This window comes from Podarcis melisellensis (assembly GCF_964234715.1).
Source record: "Podarcis melisellensis genome assembly, chromosome: 5".
NCBI lineage: Eukaryota > Metazoa > Chordata > Lepidosauria > Squamata > Lacertidae > Podarcis > Podarcis melisellensis.
This window is the reverse complement of record NC_138537.1, coordinates 94437011-94461903: the sequence shown is the minus strand read 5'-3', so window position 1 is coordinate 94461903 and position 24893 is coordinate 94437011. Positions and strand designations below refer to the sequence as shown.

The 24893-nt window shown below is 44.0% G+C and overlaps 1 protein-coding gene across 1 annotated transcript in view; it reads left to right on the top strand.

The window, feature by feature from the left end:
- The window catches only part of VWF (von Willebrand factor), a 166087-nt gene that overhangs the window by 85906 nt on the left and 55288 nt on the right, over positions 1 to 24893 (top strand). The window contains exons 31-37 of the mRNA XM_081911652.1: positions 9747 to 9890; positions 11692 to 11856; positions 13067 to 13110; positions 14857 to 15034; positions 16023 to 16243; positions 21199 to 21391; positions 22029 to 22370. Coding sequence (XP_081767778.1) covers positions 9747 to 9890; positions 11692 to 11856; positions 13067 to 13110; positions 14857 to 15034; positions 16023 to 16243; positions 21199 to 21391; positions 22029 to 22370 — 1287 coding nt within the window. The remainder of the gene's footprint in view (positions 1 to 9746; positions 9891 to 11691; positions 11857 to 13066; positions 13111 to 14856; positions 15035 to 16022; positions 16244 to 21198; positions 21392 to 22028; positions 22371 to 24893) is intronic.

Here is a 24893-nt window from a genome sequence, read left to right as displayed (position 1 = left end):
CTGGTTTGATGTGAGTGATAGTGATACTGAACGCATTATTGACACGAAAAGGAAGGCCTTTCAGATCTAGCAAAGAGATAAAAACTGTGCAACTAAGAAAAAAACCTATGCTAACGCTATAAGGATGAGGTTCAAAGAAGAACCAGAAAACTAAAGAACACCTGGTGGGTAAAAAAAAAAAAAAGCTCAAGAGATCCAGCACTTAGCTGACACTCATGATGCACAAAGTTTCTTTAAAGCCACAAAGACCATCTATGGGCCATTAAATCATGGCATATGTCCCCTATGCTCAACAGATGGTTCCACACTTCTAAAAGATAAAGAAGCTATTGCTGGAAAGAACATTACCAGCATCTCCTTAACCGCAACTCCCCCATAGCTCCTAAGGTTTTCTCACAAATTCCACAGAAACAAATTACAGACGAGCTTGCAGTATCTCCAAATATGGGAGAGTTGTGTATAGCTATTAACCAAATGAAATGCAACAAAGCCAGCAGACATGATGGGATACCTGCTGAAGTCTTCAAAATGGGTGGAACTGAACTTACACAACAATTTCACAAGCTCATTGAAAAAACATGGGAGAGAGAGGAGATCCCAGCAGACCTTTGGGATGCTAAAATTATGAACCTTTTTTTTTAAAAAAAAAAATGTGATCAAGCGGATTGTGGAAACTATTGAGGCACCTCTTTATTAGCTGCGGTCGGCAAAACTCTTGGAAGGATCTTGGCAAACCATCTCCTAACCAAATCCAATGCTACCCTTCCTGAATCCCAAAATGGTTTTCAACCTTCCAAGGGGGCAGTGGACATGATTTTATCTCTGCTTGACAGCTTCAAGAAAAATGCAGAGAACAAAACCAATCCCTGTATATGGCGTTTATTGACCTGACTCAGGCCTTCAACACTGTAAATCGTAATGCCCTGTGGACTGTCCTTCTGAAAATTGGCTGCCCAGATAAATTTATGAACATCCTTTGGCTCCTCCATGATAATATGACAGCAACTATCACAGATAACAATGGCTCTCAAAGTGAACCATTCACAGTGGGATCAGGTGTTAAACAGGGTTGCGTTATTGCCCCAACTCTATTTACTATTTTCATTGTCATGATCCTACACATTGTCAAAGGGAAACTCCCCACCAGGGTAGAAATCATGTAGAAATCTGAGTAGACTGAAAGCAAAGAGTAAGGTTACCATAACTTCCGTCATAAAGCTTCAGTATGCTGATGACAGTGTAGTTTGTGCACACTTGCAGGATGACCTCCAAACCATCCTAAATATCTTCACAGGAGCTTGTGAAAAGCTTGGCCTATCACTCAACACCCTAGAAACCAAAGTGCTGCACCAACAAGCACAAAACAACCACTCTGCAGTGCCACAAATCCAACTCAGTGGTGTAACATTGGAAAGTGTTGATCACTTCTCCTACCTGGGTAGGTATCTTACCACAAGCGCCAACATTGATGCCGAAATCCAGCATCGCCTAAGCTCTGTGAGTGCAAATTTCTCCCAATTGAAGCACAAAGTGTTTGAGGATCGGGACATTCGCAGGGAAACCAAAATACTTGTTTACAAAGCTATTTTACCATGAACCTTACTGTATGCTTGTGAAACATGGACCACTTATAAATGCCATCTCCGACTCCTCAAAAGATTCTATCAACGGTGTCTCTGAAAATTTTTACATATCGCTTGGAAAGACAGGCGAACTAATGCCAGTGTACTGGAAGAAGCAAAGATCACTAGTTTCGAAGTGATGATTCTTCAACATCAACTTCGTTGGACTGTTCATGTTGTGTGGATGACTGATTATCGTCTTCCAAAGCAACTACTCTATTCCGAACTTTAAAATGGTAAGCGTAATGCTGGTGGTCAACAAAAGAAGTTCAAAGACTCTTTCAAGGCAAATCTAAAAAAATGTAGTATGAACACCGACAACTGGGAAGCACTGGCCTACGAGCGCTCCAATTGGAGAACAGCCTTTACCAAAGGTGTCATGAACTTTGAAGATGCTCGAACTCAGGACAAAAAGGAGATACGTGCTAAGAGGAAAGCATGCTTAGCAAACTCTCACCATGATCAGCTCCCATCTGGGAACCTCTGTCCCCACTGTGGAAGGACATGTGGATCCAGAATTGGCTTCCACAGTCACAAACTCACTGTTAAGACTGTGTTCATGGAAGACAATCTTACTCGGCTACGAGTGATTGCCAAAGAAGAACTACTATGTTGGGCATGTCCAACAGGTTAACCTTTTAGTTCATTGCAGTTGTATCGTATATCACAGGTCTTAGCCTTCCTGTCAGGTGTCTGCTTTTGTCATATTTCAGTAATAGTAAGTTGCTTCTTTTGACTTCTTCCTCAGGAAGCATTCCATAAGTGTGGGGGAAGAAAGGCCTTTGGGGATTCATGCTTCCGTGGTCAAAGCCATTGAGGAGGTGTGATTAGAACCGTGGAGACCTTTTTAATATGGTGATTCATGAGGTCCAGGCAGGAACTTCTGCTTTGTTGAATTCCCCTGCCTCTTGTAATCATACAACATCCTAAAATGATTTAACATTTTATTCCTTGGGTTTTTGTTGGGGGGGTAGGGTCCAGACGAAGAAAATAGCTACTAATGGATATTCTATCATGTTTCACTTTCTGCTTCTCCACCATTTGAGTACATTTGGATTTTTGTCTACATTGCATTTCTCTTTCCAATCATTATGTTTTTATTTCCTGTCCAATTTTTTTTAAAAAAGTATTAGCTTTGTACAGCTTCTCTCGCATTCCCATTGCGCCCCAATATAATGCCTAAGGGATTGTTTTGTCTCTTGTTCTGCCCCCACCCATTCTCTAAATCATGAATGGAATTGTTGAATAATAGATCCTCATATGGCTAAAAATCTCCCATTAAGAACTTCTAGTTTGACTACCTGTAAAGTTTATTCTTGTTGTGGAAAGTTCATTGATATGGCAGGTGCAAAAGACGGCCTGTATAATTTTAATAGTTCTTCTTTGTGGGTCTTTAACTAATCTACATATGGGTTCCATGCCTGCAAAGAGCAAAGTCTGAAGTCTTCTACAGCTAGGAGATTTTGGTGGACAGCTCACGCCTAAGGGAAGTGGCTCTCACCTGTAATGGGATAAGGGGTTGCTTGTGCCAGTTACAGATAGGTAGCCGTGTTGGTCTGCCATAGTCAAAACAAAAAAAATTCCTTCCAGTAGCACCTTAAAGACCAACTACGTTAGTTCTTGGTATGAGCTTTCGTGTGCATGCACACTTCTTCAGATACACTGTATTCTTCAGATACACTGTATCTTCTACAGATACACTGTATCTGAAGAAGTGTGCATGCACACGAAAGCTCATACCAAGAACTAACTTAGTTGGTCTTTAAGGTGCTACTGGAAGGAATTTTTTGGGGGTTGCTTGTGCGTAAGCGCTAAAACGCTCCCAGTTTTGTGGTTAGTTTTAAACTCTCTCTAACCGGACAGCCATGAGTGCGTGGCTGCCTTAATCACTGGCAGAATCCGTCAGTGGGCGTTTCCTGAATTTCTTCCAACATAAAAGTTCTTTGACAGAAAGTCTCCTCCTTGATTCTCTGCGCGACAGCTTTCTGCGCAGAGTGGGCGTCCCAAGGGGAGGTCCCGAGCTCTCACCACTGGTCTCGCTTGAAGCGTCTCTGCGCCTCATCTCCAACACTGTCTCCTCCTCCCCTCCTTCTTCAGCGGAAACTCTCCCTCTCCCCCTGCTGGTTCCCTCCTCAGCACCCGAGGGTCTCCCAGCATCCGAGAGCCTCTCCACCACCCTGAGCTCCGATGGCAGTTCCCTGACATCACCTTTCTGCCGTGTTCCTTCTTGATGGCCGCTGTTGTTGCGTCTTTAAGAGCCTGTACTTTGCTCTGTTTCTGAAGAAAGCACATGCCTAGCTTTTATTATCTTTTCATCCACTCTTGATTTCTCCTTTCCATATAAATGGAAACTGCTGCTCTTTGAAGGACCTTCATGTCCTTCCTTTCAGCCTCCAGTTGGAAGGCTGAAAAGAGCAGAGTGGGACATACTGCAAATAATAAATGCTAGGCAGGGAGGTTAACCCTGCAACCCTGATATATCTTTGCCCCATGAAGTCGATCTGACCTGTGGAAGCAAAAAGGTTCCCCACTCCAGCTAAGCCATGGGTAGGCACACTAAGAGGCACACTAAATCCAGCCTGTGGATGGTCCAGGACTCAGCGTGTTTTTACATGAGTAGAATGGGTGCTTTTATTTAAAATGCATCTCTGGGTTATTTGTGGGGCACAGGAATTCGTTCATTCCCCCTCCTTCAAAATATAGTCCGGCCCCCCACATGGTCTGAGGGACAGTGGACTGGCCCCCTGACTGCTAAGTCAACCCCCACCCATCTGAGAAATTCTTCCTCTTGCCAGTCGGAAGCAGAATTTGTCCCTTCCTTTCCCTCCCCCTCATTTCTTTGCAAGGAGCAATTTTGGCAAATTTTACCTTGATCTCTAGTTCATGGTAAGATTTTTGGCACACACACACACCTCCAGGTGTTCACTGCAAAATCAGCTACTTAATTGTTTTGCAGTGTTTTAAATATGCAGATGCTAATGTAATTAATGTATGTCAAGGGGAAGATGAAATGGACTGAAAATTGTTGCAACCTATGTATGCTCAAATTCTGGAATTAATTTTAGAAGTTCTTCTAGTTAAACCAGAACTCAGCATGAATTCAACACTGCAGAGATCCAAGTAGAGAAATGATAAAGGAATTGAAACAAGTAAATGTATGTCCCTGGCATGGGGATTTTAAATTATTATTGGTTAGTACAAATGTCTGCTAGTCTAACCTACACAATGAGGGGCATGGCAAAACTGTTTCTGGACTTTGCCACCCACACACTGATTTATTTTTACAGTTCATATATCATTTAACATAAACATCTCTAAGTAGTTTATAAGAATAGTGTAATTGTAAAATCAATCGTAAAAATCTAAGAGAGACATAATCACAACTCTGGGCAGTGTAACATGAAAAAAAAACACAATTCAATGAACATGGAAAGACCAAATAAACAAGACTAAGGCAAACTAAGGCCCGGGGGCTGGATCCGGCCCAGTCGCCTTCTAAATCCGGCCCACGGACGGTCCAGGAATCAGCGTGTTTTTACATGAGTAGAATGTGTGCTTTTATTTAAAATGCATCTCTGGGTTATTTGTGGGGCATAGGAATTCGTTCATTTTTACCCCCTTCAAAATATAGTCCGGCCCCCCACAAGGTCTGAGAAACAGTGGACCGGCCCCCTGCTGGAAAAGTTTGCTGACCCTAGTCTAGACTCTCCTATGTGGGGAGCTTTTTTTATATATATACAATGAGTACATAGGGCAGCTCAGAAGGAAGGCTAGTACAGTATATGGTGGTCCAAATTTCGGCAAACGTGCTGCAAATCAAGTTTAGATTCTCGGATGATGCTACTTTGCTGTACAGCTACTGTTTTCGATGTGGCTTTGGACAAATGGAACTGAACCATTGCATGTCTCCACATGTCCCTGTCCATGCGTTAAGTTCTTCATCAGAGGTCCTTCTTGTGGTTCCCCTGCCATCTGGGGACACAGTTGGTCCTTACCGTGCAAAGTATCTCCAACACAGTTATTGTTACTGTAAGGGCATCATAAGATCTCTTTGGAGTGGGGGACAGAAATTCCCAATAGTGGTGATTAATATGCTACAGAATGTTTTAGCCAAGTAAACATTTCAGAAGAAACACAAAGAGTACAGCGTAATTAAGTCTGCAATTCTCCTGTTCCTATCCATTAATGCCAACCTTTGCCACTCCTAACAGCAACATACAGATTAGTCACCCAGATTGGCAGATCATTGGCCACACAGGTAATCTGCTGTTCTGCTGCTTGTGTGGGTGTTTTCCTAGTAGCAGTGAAAACACTCCTTAGGCCATGTCAGGAATTTGTTAAATATATCTTTTGGCGTTCGAGTGACTAAGAGTTGGGATGGTTGTAGCATGCTGTGCTAATGAATGAGTATGTTTGTGCTTTTTTCTTTCCACTGGGTGTCACTGTAGCACCATTAAAAATATTTAAATAGGGCATTAAAATACGCTGTGTTTGAATATTTCTCCTAGCCTAAATAACTCAATGATGTTTCATAACTAGAAAGTTAATATTTCCGAATTTGCTTTGAAAATGGTAATTTTGTATCATAGCCCTGATGGGTTAGTTCTTTTGTGAACTTTTAATTTTATTTAAAATGGTATTGTCATATAATTTATCCTTTTAATATATATATATATATATTAAATAATCTTCATTGATTTTCCACCTAGTTTAAAAACAATAAAACAAAGGAAGGGATAAATGTGAAACACATTTTTATGGACAGTAGACATAAATAATATAGATGACTGGTGTGTCTTGCACTTCACGGAAGTAATACAAACATAAGAAATGAGCTAAAAAGAAGGGAGGAAAGGGAAGCATAAAAATATCAATAGAATTCCACAAAAAAACTGCACCATTTCAACATATTCCATAATAATAGTTTTTTTTAATTTTATTTTCTCATTTCTACTATAAAATATTGATAATAGCACCAGCCAAGGTGTAGCTTGAACAGCCTATCTAAGAATATTCCTTATTTCAATAAAAATTTTGGATCATAACATCTGTGCCAGAAGGCATTCCCACCACAAATAAAAATACATTCCTCTATTTCCACATCCTTTCCAACAACTGGAAGATTGACTGGAGGTGATGAGGAAGAGTTGAATGGGTGTATAAATGCCACCTGTAATTTATTTTTACTGCAAAGTTCCATTGTTCTGGCTGATACTGAATTAAAAATATTTCCTCTCCAGAACCTTTTTCATATATCCTCTACATTCTATAATGTTCCCTTGCAGGTTTATTTTCCATGTAAGTGCCAAGCTATTTGCATATACATTAAGTATGTTATTATATCTTGCTCTACAGTTTACATACAAATGCTTAGAATTTGTGCTATTGTACTATAAATCTCCTAAGGTAAAGGTAAAGGGACCCCTGACCATGTGGTCCAGTTGTGGCCGACTCTGGGGTTGCGGCACTCATCTTCCTTTATTGGTCGAGGGAGCTGGCCGGGTCATGTGGCCAGCATGACTAAGCCGCTTCTGGCGAACCAGAGCAGTGCACGGAAACGCCGTTTACCTTCCCGCTGGAGTGGTACCTATTTATCTACTTGCACTTTGATGTGCTTTCGAACTGCTAGGTGGGCAGGAGCAGGGACCGAGCAATGGGAGCTCACCCCGTTGTGGGGATTCAAACTGCCAACCTTCTCATCAGCAAGTGCTAGGCTCTGTGCTTTAACTCACAGTGCCACCCGCGTCCCAATCTCCTATTGTACTATAAATCTACCATTGCAAATCTATAGATATAGAGATATTGCACACATAACATAAAGAGTAACAAGTGTAAATATATAAACAAATGTACGGTCTGGTTTGCATGAGAATGAGCAAGTCCAAAGATTCCCAGTTTTATGTTGTGAACTGCCCTGTCCTCTTCAGATGAAGGGCGAAATACAAATTTAATAAATAATAATAGCAATAATACCCAGAAGGGAAATCAAGGCCACTTTGCACTTCTGGTGTGCTAGACAGAACTGAGCCACAATGCGACTTAGTGATATGTGTGAACCAAGGTTTGTGGTTTGTCTCCCCCCCCAAAAAACCAACCTGAGACCAATAATAGTTCTTGGTTTACTGCTCTTGGTATGTCTGGGCAGACTGTGTTAGGCTAAACCATGGCAAGTTGCAGGCAGTGCATCTTCTGGGGAATATAATATAAAATAATAATAATAATAATAATAATAATAATAATAATAATAATAATTTATTTATACCCCGCCCATTTGGCTGGACCTCCCCAGCCACTCTGAGCGGCTTCCATAGAAACAAAAAATACACTAAAATATCACACGTTAAAAACTTCCCTGAACACGGCTGCCTTAAGATGTCTTCTGAATGTCAGGTAGTTGTTTATCGCTTTGACATCTGCTGGAAGGGCGTTCCACAGGGCGGGTGCCACTACTGAGAAGGCCTTCGGTGCTGGACCTCAGCGTCTGGGGGTGGAGACGCTTCTTCAGGTATACTGGACTGAGGCCGTTTAGGGCTTTAAAGGTCAGCACCAACACTTTGAATTGTGCTCGGAAACGTACTGGGAGCCAATGTAGGTCTTTCAAGACCGGTATTAATATGGTCTTGGCGGCTGCCCCCAGTCACCAGTCTAGCTGCCGCATTCTGGATTAGTTGTAGTTTCCGAGTCACCTTCAAAGGTAGCCCCACGTAGAGTGCATTGCAGTAGTCCAAGCGGGAGATAACCAGAGCATGCACCACTCTGGCGAGGCAGCCCGCAGGCAGATAGGGTCTCAGCCTACGTACCAGATGGAGCTGGTAAACAGCTGCCCTGGACACAGATTTGACCTGCGCCTCCATGGACAGCTGTGAGTCCAAAATGACTCCCAGGCTGCGCACCTGGTCCTTCAGGGGCACAGTTACCCCATTCAGGACCAGGGAATCCTCCACACCTGCCCGCCTTCTGTCCCCCCAAAACAGTACTTCTGTCTTGTCAGGATTCAACCGGAAGAGCGAAGCAGCTGCCATTTTCCTTCTGGGTCCCTACTTGCTTGTTTGTTTGGTTTAGGATTATGTGTGACCTTGATTTATGGCTTAGAGCAAGTGTGGAGGTTCTGGAAAAGGAGATGGCAGCCGATTTGCTGCTTCCTGGACATTTTGGTTGCAAGCTTGTGGTTAGTCTGGAAAGAGCCGAGCCACAAGTCCAGGTTTGGATGATATGCTAAGTCAAACTAAGCTCAGCTTGGCGCAACAGCAAAACTACCACAGTCTCTTGGTGGTTGGGCTTAAGGTGGTGTGCAAACCAAGCCTATGTCTGCTTACAGCAATGCCTTATCTAGTACAGTGGTACCTCGGGTTAAGTACTTAATTCGTTACGGAGGTCCGTTCTTAACCTGAAACTGTTCTTAACCCGAAGCACCACTTTAGCTAATGGGGCCTCCTGCTGCTGCTGCTGCCGCGTCGCTGGAGAACGAATTCTGTTCTCATACTGAAGCAAAGTTCTTAACCTGAGGTACTATTTCTGGATTAGTGGAGTCTGTAACCTGAAGCGTATGTAACCTGAAGCATATGTAACATGAGGTACCACTGTATCATAAAGTAGATTAAATGAAGCCAGTTATTAAATTGTCCTATTTTTAATCTTCTGTCTCTCAACAGTATACATCCCATAAACCTTACCATTCCTACTACTCTCTAAATCAGGGGTCCGGGTCAGCAAACTTTTTCAGCAGAGGGCTGGTCCACTGTCCCTCAGACCTTGTGGGGGGCCAGATTATATTGGGGGGTGCAGATGAACAAACTCCTATGCCCCACAAATAACCCAGAGATGCCTTTTAAATAAAAGCACACATTCTACTCATGTAAAAACACTCTGATTCCCGGACTGTCCGTGGGCTGGATTTAGAAGGCGATTGGGTCGCATCCTGCCCACGGGCCTTAGGTTGCCTACCCATGCCTAAATCATTCTTCACTGACCTGGTACCTTCCAGATTCATTGAACTACAAATCCCATCAGCCCCAGCCACAACATGCAATTTGTAGCCCAACAATATGTGGAGGGCCCCTTTACTAACCCCTCTTGAAAATAGTCTACTGTGGCTTATGGACCACTTTTCCTTTTCATTTTCAGGAGAAGTGATTGACTTCACAGTTCAGCATGCCGTTTCTGAAGCCAACGGAGGGAGACCCAACGCTTCCAAGATAGCTGTGATCATTGTATCTGCCCCATCACAAGATTCCGTGGAGGCTGCTGTATATTCTGCAAGAGTCAATAGTAAATATTCTGCCACTATTTTTATTTTTACAGTACGAGGGTATTTCAGAAAGTAACTCCGTTTTTTAAAATAAGCCCTGGGAATTGTTGTTGTTAGTGGAACCACATAACTGTGGATATGTTGGGACGAAAGAACGTCTGGCAGAAAAATGATTAAGAGTTCCTTTTTCCTCTGCATTGTCTCTATTGCAAAGTACCCCTTTCTGAGACCAGAGTTCTTTGCAACCATGAAAACATGCAAGTAAATCCCACTCCCTCAATGTCACAGCACACACTGGTCCCACTCCTAAGCACAGCCTTCCCCTCCCTGGCTCTTTCCAGATGTCTTACATTCAGACCCTCCAAGTGTCCCTATTTTGCAGGGACAGTCCCACATTTAGAGAAGCTGTCCCAGTTACTAATGCCTTGCTATATCTTAGGACGTCCTATTTTCATTGGAGAAATGTTGGAGGGTATGGAGTGGCATGTGAAGAGCCCCCAAGCCACCCCCCCAAGTAAAGACACAATAGACACAGAATTTAGTTTTAGGTTTTTAGCATTAATTTTAGCTGCATCTTTATTGATTACAGCATGTGAGTGGTTGCTTAGGCATTAGTTCCAGACTACCTGAACCTGCACAGTGGCAGGAACAGGAATGACACTGGGCACCACCAGAGGTCAGTAAGGGAAAGCATCCTGGAGGAGCGAGAAGCTGGCTTTGATCTCACAGCTCACCCCAGATGCTCCCAGGGGCTCTGGTGTGGCCCTAGCCCCTTGACAGGGTTCGGACAAAAGCAAGGCGAGTCCCTGGATTCCTTTAACGGAATTCCCTAGCAGCAGCGATGGAGGGGCAGGCACAGCCAACCATGTCCCCTCCCCAAAACATTGAACCAGTGCCTAACCGCCAACCTTACAAAGTTGTGACGATGGCGGTTCGAATCCCCGCAACGGGGTAAGCTCCCGTTGCTTGGTCCCTGCTCCTGCCAACCTAGCAGTTCGAAAGCACATCAAAGTGCAAGTAGATAAATAGGTACCGCTCCGTCAGTGTTTCTGTGCGCTGCTCTGGTTCGCCAGAAATGGCTTAGTCATGCTGGCCACATGACCTGGAAGCTGTATGCCGGCTCCCTCAGTCAATAAACGAGATGAGCGCCGCAACCCCAGAGTCGGTCACAACTGGACCTAATGGTCAGGGGTCCCTTTACCTTTACCTTTAGGCAAAAACCAAATGGCAACAGCCAATCAGTCAAATGGCAAAATTCCTACTGGGCCCCTGCTCCAAAACAGATGACCCCTAGACAGGCATAGCAAGGCCAAACGAACAGCCCTAAATATAGGGTGGGGGGGGCGGGTGATCCAATGCACATTGTGAGAAAGAGAAGCTCTCCAGCTATGTCCAGCCTCTTAAATAGCCCCTTGGCAGCCAATAAACACCCAAACCAGCCAAATCTCAGCCCCAGCAACCAAGGGGCAACCAGTGGGGTGTTGTGGCTATCCAAACGGTCCTTCCCCACAACAGTTTATGGTGATCTCACCGCAACTCGTGCCCTCAATGGAGGAGGATACGGTTTATCTGACCTCATGCCATCTGAAGGTTGCCCTGTATAGGAAAGTTTTTAAATGTTTAATGTTTTATTATCTATGTTTATATATATTGCAAGCAGTTCAGAGTGGCTGGGGCAACCCAGTCAGATGAGTGGGGAATAATAATAATAATAATAATAATAATAATAATAATAATAATAATAATAAGTTAAAGAACTTCTGATGAAGCAAGTCCACCACCTTCTAAGGGTGTGTTTCAATATGTCAAACTTTTCCTTAGGGGTCGCATTGCTTCCCATTGGAGTTGGAGACAGATATGAGAAGGCACAACTGAGGACTTTAGCTGGGCCATCTGCCCCTGACAGGATAATTGAGCTACAACGCTTTGATGACCTTCCAACTCTGTTGGCATCGGGTGATACATTTTCCAAGAAACTTTGCACAGGTGAGCAAAACAAACCAAAAGAAAACAACATCACCACAACAAGATATATGAGGTGCACTCTTTGCTTCTTTAATGGCTTCCATTATTCTCAGAAATTGCCGCTCTCTTTTCATAAGCTAGAGGATCCTACCTTGTAGACGTTCTTCAAGTATGCCAGTTCATCACATAGTGAGAGATGAAGAACAAAACTTGTTAAGAAGAAATGGAGACTTATGAGCTACACATTGCCAACTCCCACCCCCACGCCCACCCTGGTTATTTATCTGCTTTGTATCTTAAAACAAATTTTGTCAGAAAGCGAGAAACTTAGAAAGGTCCTAAGTCCAGTATAGGGTCAAGTTGGGTGTGAATAGGGCCACCACTGGTAAGGGTGGGCAAATCTGTTCTGTCTTAGTCTGTGGGCATCTTGAGGTGTGTCCCATTCTGCTCCTGGGTGGGTTTTTTTTAGGATGATTCCATGACCGGGTGGTGCTATGGGTAAAACCACAGAGCCTAGGACTTGCCGATCAGAAGGTTGGCGGTTTGAATCCCTGCAATGGGGTGAGCTCATTGCTCCCGTTGCTTGGTCCCTGCTCCTGCCCACCTCGCAGTTCAAAAGCACATCAAAGTGCAAGTAGATAAATAGGTACCGCTCCAGCGGGAAGGTAAACGGCATTTCCGTGTGCTGCTCTGGTTCACCAGAAGCGGTTTAGTCATGCTGGCAACATGACCCGGAAGCTGTACACTGGCTCCCTCGGCCAATAAAGTGAGATGAGCACCGCAACCCCAGAGTCGGTCACGACTGGACCTAATGGTCAGGGGTCCCTTTACCTTTTATGACCATAAAAAAGGTCAAAGGGAATCAACAGGGTTACACTCTCCATCCCTGTGCTGACATACCATCCCTAGGTAAGAAGGAAAAGGCTATATAGTCATTTGTTAGAATATATTTCGGGCTAATTTTCTTCTGAAGCTTGTATTTTATTTTATTTTTACAATACTTTTTATTGAACTTTGTGGATATATCAAATTTGAGAACATTATAAAAATATGAGGAGCGAAACTTAAAATCCACGAAGGATGATTCCTCAGGATACTGCAGCAACGATAACATATGTTGTGACATGTGGGCGATGCTGAAACCTGTATTTTTTGAAACCACAGTTTAGTAGTCCTTTGCATCCTGTATAAATGAGATGTTCTAAATGTGTAATGATTGCTTCTCTTTCAGAGCCTGTCTTAGAGTGCATAGATGAGGATGGGAATGTGAGGGCAGTAAGTAGATGCAGTATATCTTTATATTTACATTATATTTACATTTACATAACTTAAAGATACTATGTGGATATGTAGCCTTATTAGACTTTACCGATTGGTTGGGTGAATGTTGCTCCCGGACGGGAAGAAGGAAGTCAAATGACACTGAGGTTTGGTTCAGAGAAAGAGTTTATTCTGCTCTCTGGATAGCAGAAGACACTGTGTGAATCAGTTCACAACAAGCACAAAAGCAAGAGAAATTGCATACAGTATATATATCCTCCAGGCACCCTCTCCCCCCCTTCCCCAGGAATCCAGCCTCGTACGTTCATACACGTAAGTTGACATCCATGACCATAAACAGATGTTCCTGTTCCTGTACTCTTGACCATAAAAGGATGTTCCTGTATTCCTTATCTTGGGGTAAGAAGGTCAGCAACTCTAAGAGAACTTCTGGCGCCATCCCAAAGCGCGAGGGTGTCTTGCAAGGTCTGTGCGTCAGTGTGTCAGGATATCTACAACCCACAAGATAAGATAAGCCTCAGCTCTGCCATCCCGTCTCCACTTTGGAACTGACAAGGCCATCCATTAAGCGTCACATACTGATAAAGGAGAGGGCTTTGTTTATACAGCTGGGTCCTTGTTATGCATTGGCTCAAATGCTCCAGTTAATGGATTTTAGCTAATGCACCCTTAGAGAAGGAAAAATGGGGCCCGTTTCAGACTGACTGCACAGTCAGGCTTCAGATTTGGGAAACCCATTCCTTCAGATGTCCAACTAATCAAATCAGCCTGCAAAGCCACTTGTCCTGGAAAACGTCTCTAGATAACCTCCATTTTCTGGGACTGGGTGTGTGGAGGAATAAATGCCTTTTAGGTTGATGGTGCTCAACCATGGAACAAGAGCTTATTATTTTTGGCTAATATATCAGAACTGCTAACATTTAGCAAAACATCAGGGGAGTGGAGAATGTGTAGCCCCATCCCAAACGTGGTGCCACCTAATGTGGCCCTTTCTTACCTGATATTTCTAGTAAATTTTAATCAAGGGACTGTCTACTGTTTCACTCCTGATGTTTTCATGTTGGAAGAAGTAAGAGAGATCCTGTGCTTTACTGGCATGTTTCTCTTTTGAATTTTGTACGACTAAGCATGAACTCATATACTCTCATCGTAAAGTCCTTCATAGGACCAAGTACCATTCTCCTCAAGCGCTGTATTCCATCATATTAATTGTTTCACATTTTGGCATGTCTTTCTTGCAGAGGGGACAATCCAGTCAGAGTTAAAGACAACTAAGTCCCATTGATATCAGTGGAGCAAACATATATACATTAAGGTTACCAGACACCCCTGTTTCCCAGGGACAGTCCCCAGATTTACAAATCAGTCCCCTGACAAAATCCATCTATTTATTAGGAAGTTGAAAAGTGTCCTCGGATTCATTGAAAATAATCTGGTAACCTTAATATGCATGCTTAATTCTCCTGTTGAAATCAGTGGGAGTTGAAAACACTGACTTTGGCTGGTTCACGTCCAAGTGTTTCTCTACATCGTTCATATTTTTGCACACATAAAAAAACAACCCTGTTCCTTTCTTTTATTTAATTGTCCAAGGCTATTTTAGCAGCCCAAGGAGAGTATCATCTTGCTTGCTAGTTTTAGACTGTAGATCAGTCTGGTAGCTACTTACCAAATGCTCTTCCATTGTTATCATTTAAACATAGAATCCTATTTTAACTTCAGTATGTCGTTTTTGCTCAGCCTGGTGACAAATGGACATTGCTGGATCAATGTCACACTGTGACATGCTTCCCGGGTGGCCGCACAGCTCTGGAGAGCCATGGAATTAATTGTGAGAAGATGCCCAGACCAAAATGTCGCAACAGTCTCCCTGCTATTAAAGTAGAGGAAACATGTGGCTGCCGCTGGGTGTGTCCATGTGAGTAGTTTGTTCTGCTGCCTTTTCATCCTCCCTCAGGTGTGATCGGTACTTGACAGAGTGAATGAGGGCAGTTTAAGTAACAGGCAGGAGAGTTTCAGCTTACCTGAACTTAACACACAGAGCAAAGCAACACATTTTTACAAATGATTAGTTAAATTAGACTCTATACGCCTATAAGTAGAGGATACATGTGAAAGCAGGTACCTGGAAGAAAGCTGAAAGTGGCACTAGGAAGGCGCGGGTTGGCAGTTCGAAAACTGCTCATTCTCAGGAGCTGGGCTGCAGACAGCAGCTTTCTCTCAACTATTGCCAGCTGGCTCCTCTTACCACCTGTATTTGTGGTACTAGAGCGCAGTAGAGGACTGGCACAGTGGTATAGAGAGCAAGGCACCAGAATCCAACTGCTCAGTTTCCCCTGTTGCTTTGCCTGTCAACAAAGAGAAGATTCAGGGAGGTAGCCGTGTTGGTCTGACGCAGTTGAAATAAATAAATAAATAAATAAATAAATTGCCCAGTAGCACCTTAGAGACCAACTAAGTTTGTTCTGGGTATAAGCTTTCGTGTGCATGCACTCTTCTTCACATAGGATATCTGAAGAAGTGTGCAAGCACACGAAAGCTTATACAGTAATATCTCCGCGAACGTCCACCTCGTCTAGTGTCCATTCTGGCGAACGTCCGCAGCAAACCCAGAAGTACCAGAATGGGTTACTTCTGGGTTTGCCGCTCGCGCATGTGCAGAAGCGCAAACCGCTCCACGCACGTGCGGAGACATGGCACTCTGCCCTGTGTCCTTTTCGGCTAGCGGCCTGGCTCCAGAACGGATCCCTGGCTCAAAACAAGACATGACTGTACGCAGAACAAACTTAGTTGGTCTCTAAGGTGCTACTGGACAATTTTTTAATTTATTTCAACAAGGAGAAGGTTTACTTAAAATGATCAGGTCCCCTGATGGTCATTTTTGGTTTTTTCCTGCCACTTTACAGGCACGTGCATGGGAAGCTCAACCAGGCATATTGTCACCTTTGATGGACTGGATTTCAAACTGACAGGCAATTGTTCCTACACATTGTTTGAAGACAAAGAACATGATATTGAGGTCGTTCTTCGCAACAGGCCCTGCAGTTTAACCCCAAGATTCAATTGCATGAATGCCATGGCGATCACATACAAGGGCTCGTCTGTGCTGCTCTTCAGCAACATGACGGTAAGCCATTGTAGTGGGAATAATGCTGGACTGGGGACTAGATAAACAGCTTAGAGTTGTAGTATAGCCAATGAAGAAGAAACGAGCCTGGGGATGGTGTTCAACCAAGGTTTACTCAAGGTAGACCCATTGAAATTAATGACCCTAGTCACATTCCTTCATGCCACTGGTCTACTTTGAGTATACTTTAGCTGAATACAACCTTGAATCTTGCAGCTGGCTAGAAGGAACCTTGGAAGATCTCCACCATATTGAAATAAAATGGCAGTTGGTTTCCAAACATTTGATGAAGAGCATCGCCCTCCACTTGGGAAGCCTAGTGCCAAAACAAGAGGCAGCTGAACCTAAGCCAAAAAATAAAAATAAAAATGGGCAAAGTCACCCAAAGTGACATTTCGGTTGACCATCTTGATTCAAAATGGCAGCCAGTGTCCCAACAAACACCGCTACCTCCACTTCCAGAACACCCTTGCCAAATTTAGCTGTGATCTCTCAAGGGTTGGCCTAACCTATGGAGAACAAAGAGATGGACAGACAGACAAATCATTTTCCAAAATATATAGTATATGTAAAAACCAGTTCCCAATGTTCCATCTCTTTCCAGTGTTACCCAAAGCAGAACCTGGGACTGAGCTATGCTTACAAGAGCAGTCTTGATTCTCAGCGGCTGAAACTAGGGCCATCTTTACCTGGGCTTAGAAGGGGTGTGGGGCACCCGGGTGCCGAATTCTGGGGGGCGCCAGGCACCCGCCGCTGAAGCCACCTAAGCTCTTAACTATCTACCTGTTATGAAATAATAAGTAATTTTGATCAAGCTAGAAAACAAAATACATATATACCTAGGTATTACCGAAATGTATACCTCCTGTTTCACTAAAGGACTTTCGACTTTGTGCGCTCATTTACGAAAGACGCGCCACAGCAGCAGCGGTGCTTGTCATTCACAACAGCAGCTTTTGACTCAGCGACCGCACTTGTCATTCTCAACGGTGCTGTGCACGCAAAATTAACTCCTACATCAAAATATTATGTTACGTATTGTATGGAGCTGCTACATGGCAGCGGGGTCAGCGGCACCTTTGACACGACTGATGTTTCTGCTAAGTAGGTGCCTAAACAATACTTAATGGGACGCGGGTGGCGCTGTGGGTAAAACCTCAGTACCTAGGACTTGCCGATCATATGGTCGGCGGTTCGAATCCCCGCGGCGGGGTGAACGCCCGTCGTTTGGTCCCAGCTCCTGCCCACCTAGCAGTTCGAAAGCACCCCTAAGTGCAAGTAGATAAATAGGGACCGCTTTATAGCGGTCTTAAAAGGACTGAATTTTGGGAACCCTCTAGATGTGGGCTCACCCCACAGACCTCTGATCCTAATGTTCTACAACAAATAGGCAGATCCAGAATCAAATGGTCCCCTTATGTTAATAACAATTTCAGCATTTGGACACAATCAATGGAAGGTCAACTCCTCTGGGCTGATCTGACCTCCAACGATACTGAAGAGCCCTCCCCAATTGGCCATTATAACACATTAATCCGAAAACTCCAACCGCTATTGTCAAGACTCGGGAGATCTAGCCACAATGCGTCCCCTACCAACAAAAAATGGTTTGACCGCGAATGCATCCAGGCAAAACTTATACTCAGGGAATGCTTTAAGGTCTTCCAGCAAAATCCTAACCCTATCACTAAATTAGAGTTACAACTTAAAAAAAAGAACTACAAAGAGTTACTAAAAACCAAAAAAAGAACCGCAGACTCTCTCACCTGGCAGGCCCTCATAAAAGCGTCAATAGAAAAAGACAATACCAACTTCTGGAAAATTATTTCCAGCCAAACCAAAGCTCCTAACGAGGGCACAATAATCCCTGCAAACTCATGGGAAGAGCACTATAAAGTGCTGTTTAGAGAACATCGACCTTCTGCGCTGCTTAACATCCCCTTAGACAATGATACATCATGGCCCCCAACATCTGAAACTGAAATCACTTCGTTAATTCTACAAATGAAATCTGGCAAAGCCCCAGGAAGTGATTTCATTGTTGCTGAACTTCTGAAAGCGCAAATAAACTGGTGGGCCCCGGTTCTTGCAAATCTATTTTCATATATAGATAAGACAACTGAAATCCCTAAAGATTGGGGACTGGCTATAATTGTGCCTATATTTAAAAAGGGTAACCCCTCTGACCCATCTAATTATAGACCAATTAGTCTTCTGAATGTGATCTGCAAACTTTATACAAAACATCTATGCCTAAAATTATGTGAATGGTTAGATCATAATGATTTACTAGAAATTGAACAAGCAGGGTTTACATCTGGACGTTCCACTATTGATCACTGCTTAGTGTTAGATTATTTTGTCTATAAGTATGTGAAACATTGGAAAAAGTCACTGTATGCAGCCTTTGTGGACCTAAAGGCAGCATTTGATTCTGTATCCAGGGGTAGGCTCTGGGCCAAATTGGCCAATATGGGTATTAACAGAAGGTTATTACTTCTGATGATTAAGCTTCATGAGAACAACACCCTCCAGATAAGACTTGCACAGGACGGCAGACTCTCTAGAGAAATCCCAGTCCAAAGAGGAGTTAGACAAGGATGCCTATTAGCCCCATTTTTATTTAACATCTATGTTAACTCCCTGGTCACATGCTGCCGTGAAATCGAAACCCACCCCCCCGTGTTCTCTAACGGCAGAAAAGTACCAGTTTTAATGTATGCGGATGACGCTGTTCTTCTCTCTCAAACCAAAGTGGGTCTGAAACGTGCCTTAGGAAAGTTTAGTGACCAATGTAACACTGAACTGTTAACAATTAACTTTGCCAAAACCAAAATTGTACATTTTAACCGCTCCTTCAGGAAAGATAATTGGAGCGTAAAGGGAAACGCCATTGAACAGACTAAGACCTTCCAATACTTAGGCATTACTTTCTCTTACAATGCCAAATTGTCAACACACCTGACCACATCAGCTATATCAGCAGGAAGAAGTGCAAATGCCATCCTTAGATTATTCAGAAGGAAAGGAGCTGGCTTTCTACCGATGGCCCTAAAAGTTTTTCAGGCAAAATCTTTAGCCCAACTCCTATATGGCACTCAAATTAGCCCCTCTGTCAACCTTAAGACCCTTGAAACAGTACAATCAAAATTCTTAAGATCACTATTTGCCACCCCAAAGTGTACACCTAATGCAGTCTTAAGGCAAGAGGCAGGACTACCCAGAGTGGAATTAAAAGTCTGGGAGCAAGCAATATCCCTCTGGCTGAAAATCCATTACAATCCTAAGGGACTGTTACCTTGCTTCCTGGCCGCAGTTCCCTATCCTCCTTGGCTTATGCAAATAACTAACAAGATCAAACAAATTGGCCTAAACCCTGAAAATCTCTTTCTTGGAACTCAGAACAAGGCAAAGGCAATTATCACTCAGAGACTTTACGATGTCGAATTACAACAAGAAGACGCCCTACTCCCGGAGACATACAGATGTTTAAAAACTTGGCCTAACTTTGCAGCTGCCCCTTATTTAACTAACATCACTAACGAAGCTTATAGATGGGCTTTCTCCAGAGCCCGCTTTGAGACAATGCCCTCAGCAGTGCTGTACGGCAAATTCACGCGGGTACCGATGCATGCACGTCTCTGCCCCTGTATGTCTGATAGTGTAGAATCTGTTACACACATCCTTCTGTCCTGCAGATTTTATAGTGAAGAGCGAGCTCGACTTATCTTGCCGCTTTTGTCAAAATTCGTACCCCTACGGCATTATTTGGAATCCTCCCCCAAAATTCTAAGAAAATACCTTCTGGAAGATTCCTCGGGCTCAATATCATATGAGGTGGCCAAATTTTGCGCTTTAGCAATCAGGAAGCGTAGATTTCTGCTGTTGAATGGCACATAGCGAAGTTCCCTTGTGTAATCTTTTTTCTTCTTCTTCTTGATGTTCTTGTGGATCTCCTTTTTGTTTGACCTTGTGATGTTTGGTGTCGCTGGCTTTTGCCGCAACAAAACTTGGTAAACTTGGTAAACCTGGACTTCTGAAGCCCACCCCATATTGCTGTGTTAACCGATCTTTTAATTTTTCTTATAAATTTTTACTCACCCATTATCTATGCCTAATTAAGTATTCTATGTATATGTTTGGTTCTTGCTCTTATTTATTTAATAATTATTCACTTAGATTCATACTGTTATGCTACTTATTTAGATGTTTTGCTTATGCTGGTCTATGACCGTAATAAAGAACTTGACTTATAGCGGGAAGGTAAATGGCGTTTCTGTGTGCTGCGCTGGTGCCGGCTCGCCAGCTGCAGCTTCGTCATGCTGGCCATGTGACCCGGAAGTGTCTCTGGACGGCGCCGGCTCACGGCCTCTAGAGCGAGATGAGCACGCAAGCCTAGAGTCGGACACGACTGGCCCGTACGGGCAGGGGTACCTTTCCTTTACCTTTAAACAATACTTAGAAGTTTAAGTGTGGTGGTGTTGTATACTTAAGTATAAGACAGAGCTATTCCGCCTGGCCTTTAATTTGAATTCAGCCTTTTATTTCCCTTCCCTCCCTCTCCCCTTTTATGAAGATTACCTGCTCTGAGACCCACAGCTAATTCTCCCCTGGCCTCCTCACTGGCCCAAGTAGGACCAATTCATCCAGCTAGCCCTGGGGATTATTCTAATGCTTATTTCCCCTAAATTGATTTCTGAATTTTGAATTTTATTGTTATCCATGTTTTTATACTTTATTTTATGCTGCTTTTACAATTAAGTGTTTTAAATTTGTTGTTAGCCACCCTTAGCCGAATTTTTGAACCAGGAAGAGTGGAGTATAAATAAAAATTTATTATTATTATTATTATTATTATTATTATTATTATTATTAATCGTCTACATTACCCTCAAAGCAATTCACAACAATGCATGGAAACAACAAGAAGCTTTTCTCATTTTTTTTTCAAACAGGTTGCTGTGAATGGCATAACAACTAATGTTCCTTATGCCGACGGTCATGTTGCAGTCAATGTCTATGGAGCAATAATGCACGAAATCCGGTTCTCTCTTCTGGGTCACATCCTCTCCTTCACTCCAAGCAACAATGAATTTACTTTACAACTTAGCCCAAAGAGCTTCGCTTCAGAAACGCATGGCCTTTGTGGTATGTTAGAAAATTGTACACTTTGGGTGGTTTTCAGGTTAGGGTTTTTAATGTTTTAAATGGTGGGCATTTCATATCAACTCAGCACGGGCTTTTCCAGGGGAAGCACTGGGGCAAAACAAGAACAACAACAATTGATTATTTATATACCGCCCATCTGAGTGGATTGCCCCAGCCACTCTGGGCAGCTCCCAACAAAAATAATAAAAACACAACACAACATCAGAACAAAAAACACTCAGACATGCACCTTCAAAGCCCAGATCTTTGCCTAGAAGTCTGGGTGAGCCCTCTCTAGAAAATAGTGTGCATTGCAGCTGGCATAAACCAACTCTTGCCATTCTCAGAAACCACCTAGGAGCTTTTGATTAGAATTGTGTCTGCCGCTCACCTAAAGTACAGAAAATGTGCAGCGGGTGTAGCATTAGGTGAAGCAAAATGTGAAGCAAATTTGAAGGGTCCTCTTCAGGTGAAACGGCTGTAGCAATTTTGAGATGGGCCTAACATAGTTTTGGTAGGATTAGCAAACGTTTTCAAGTCTGGGTCATATACATATTTTAAGCTCAATTCCCTGTTGGAGATAAATAACTTCTAAAGCTAAGATATTATAAAATTCTCTTCTGTCCCTCTCCTGTAGGGATCTGTGACCAAAACAGTGGCAATGACTTGGTGCTAAGAAATGGCTCCTTTACATCCGACAGCAGCATCTTCATTGAAGAATGGACTGTGAAGCAGCCAGGGGAGATCTGTGAGGTGAACAGAGCTGGCCAATGCGTTGGCCATGCCACGACAAAGTGCAGCATCTTGCTGTCTCCTCAGTTTTACGAATGTCACCAAATCATTCCTCCAAACTTGTACTATGCAGCTTGTGAAGAAAACAACTGCTATGGTGATGAAATATGTGAGATCATATCTTCCTACGCACACCTCTGCCGGATGCAAAGGATCTGTGTGGATTGGAGATCTCCAGAGTTTTGTGGTAAGGATTTCACTGCTTCTTATAGAAATACAATCTTCAGTAATCCAACTTGGTCTTTGAGCTGCCTCAAATTTCCGAACACAATATTTAAGCCTTGGAGGTGGGGGTGGAGAAGGGCAGGTTGGCCACCCCCCCTTGACTACCAGCAACACACACAGGTGTGAAATGTATACCTTTTAATTCAGACTGTTGTCCTCCCTGCTTATAACTGATTTTGATTTTGCTGCCTCCCATGCAAATATGTCTACAAGTTCATAAGCAGGGTGTGAAGAAAGTAGCCCTCCGCTCTGGCTTCTTCCCAATTTTTGATATTCAGAGAAATACTACTTTGGACGTGGAGGCTGGTTTTGTTTTGTTTCTATTATTAAACCGTCCTCACTAATAGCTGTGGTTAGATTGGTTGTTTACACCAACTGTGGTAGCTCCCTTACAGAGATGACTAAGGACGAAACTAAATATAGTTAAATACATGCAATTAACCGTGGTGAGAATTGCTCTTTGAAATTCAGTTGGAGGTTTGGTAAGCCACACCTAGATTTGGATCCTCCCACACTTTCTCTTGAACTCCTATTTTCTTGAGTTGACTCATCCCCTTCCCACTCCAATGGAGTCAACCATCATGGGCTCTCCAGTCTTGATTGGGACCTACACCTATTGCCAATCAACCTCATTGGGTTATTCTGAATTCTAGTATTATGAGGAAAGGAGAATGCTTTCTGTTCACTCTTCCCATCTCACCCATAATTTGCTGTCTCTACCATATCCAGCCTCTTTATGTTTCAACCTTTTCTCATAGAGAGGGTGCTCCAACCCTTTGCTCAGTTTTGCGGACTTATGTGGGAAATACATGTGATTGCCACTGGCAGTGGCGAAGCTTCATGCTCCGGCACCGGGGGGTGGAGAGCAGGAGGGAGCAGGGCTGGCGCGCATCCCGGGGGTGTGGCACGCCACCTGCAGGGGCATGGTGCCCAGCGCAGGCGGGGGAGGCAGCCGCGATGGCACCCCACCAGGATCACGCTGCCCGGGGCGGTGTGCTCCCCCCACACTCCTCTTCCTCTGCCAGTGGCCATTGGTGGTGTAATTTGACATCAAGCTCTGCTTCCTAAGGCTAGAAGATGATTGTTGAGCTTTCGCCCCGGAAAGTTGAAAATGGCTGGTCGTAGTATCATCTCACATTTGCTCTAGAGGGGGTGAGCCAGGAAATGTAACAAACCTTTCCAGTTGTCCATGCTTTATTTATTGACTTCTCAGAGACGTATTTCATTGTTGGAAACAGGATGATTGACTAAGCGGACCTGTGATCTTGCAAGACTCTTCTTATGTTCCAGTTTCAAAAATCCATTTGGTCTGAGCATGTCTTAAGTATATGTGGCGCCGTGGTGCAAAGATCCCTCCGGCGCACACCCCCCCGTTTCCCAGAGTCCTTTTTACGGCACTGCCAGAAGCTTTGCAGGGCTGGAGGAGGTAGGCAGCGGCTGGAGGGGGCTCCTCCAGTGGAGAAGAGGTGGAGGCTCCGGGTGCGGTGCTGCTTCAGCGAGGCGGGTGAGGGCAGCAAGCTGATGCCGAGAGGTGCTGTGCCCAGCCTCCATCTCTTCCCTGGTGCCCTCCAGAACTTGGCGCCCTGGCACTCCGCGCCACTTGCCTCTATGGGCAAGACGCCCCTGGGCCTGAGATGCCAGTAAATACTGTATTTTTCACTCTATAAGACACACTTTTCCCCTTCAAAAATTAAGGGGAAATGTGTGTGCGTCTTATGGAGCAGATGCAGGCTCCTTGGCTTCAGCGATAGCAATGCAAAGTCTCCGAAGCGCAGAGGGAGAGCTCCCCCCGCACTTCAGAGGCTTCGTGTTGCTTTCGCTGAAGCTGCCTGAAGCCCCCAGAGCGCAGCAGGAACTCTTGCTGCGCCCTGGGGGCTTCAGGCAGCTATCTGCAAGCCTTCGGAGCGCAGCCGGAGTTCCCGCTGTGCTTCGAAGGCTTGCGGATAGCCGTCTGAAGCCTGGAGAGCGAGAGGGGTCGGTGCACACCGATCACTCTTGCTCTCCAGGCTTCGCTTCACTGGAGAGGTGCTGCACAATTTTCCCTTTCTGCGAAGTGAGAGGAGAAATGGAAGTGGCTCCGTTTCTCCTGCTGCTTCACTGAAGGGGTGCTGAGCAGAGAGGGGGAGAATTATTTTTTTCCCCTGTTCTCCCCTTCCTATGGTCCGGTGCGTCCTATAGAGCGAAAAATACGGTAAAAAGTGCCTATCTTCAACAGGGAATTAAGTATCTTTTACATCACTTTCAGTTTTCTTAAAAACAATAGGCTGTCTCCAAGACAAATCTTGGATATTAATTTTGAATATGCCATGACTCTCTTGTCTACTGTTAACTCCCACTGCTCTACTGATCTGCCCTCTTTCTCCCTAGAAGGACACAGTGAAGGGTGTTCCCCTGTACAGTATTGCTCTTTTCCCTCTCACTCTTTATAATATTCCTCTGTTACTCAGCCACACAAGCCTGCACATAAAATAACCACAGCCTGAAA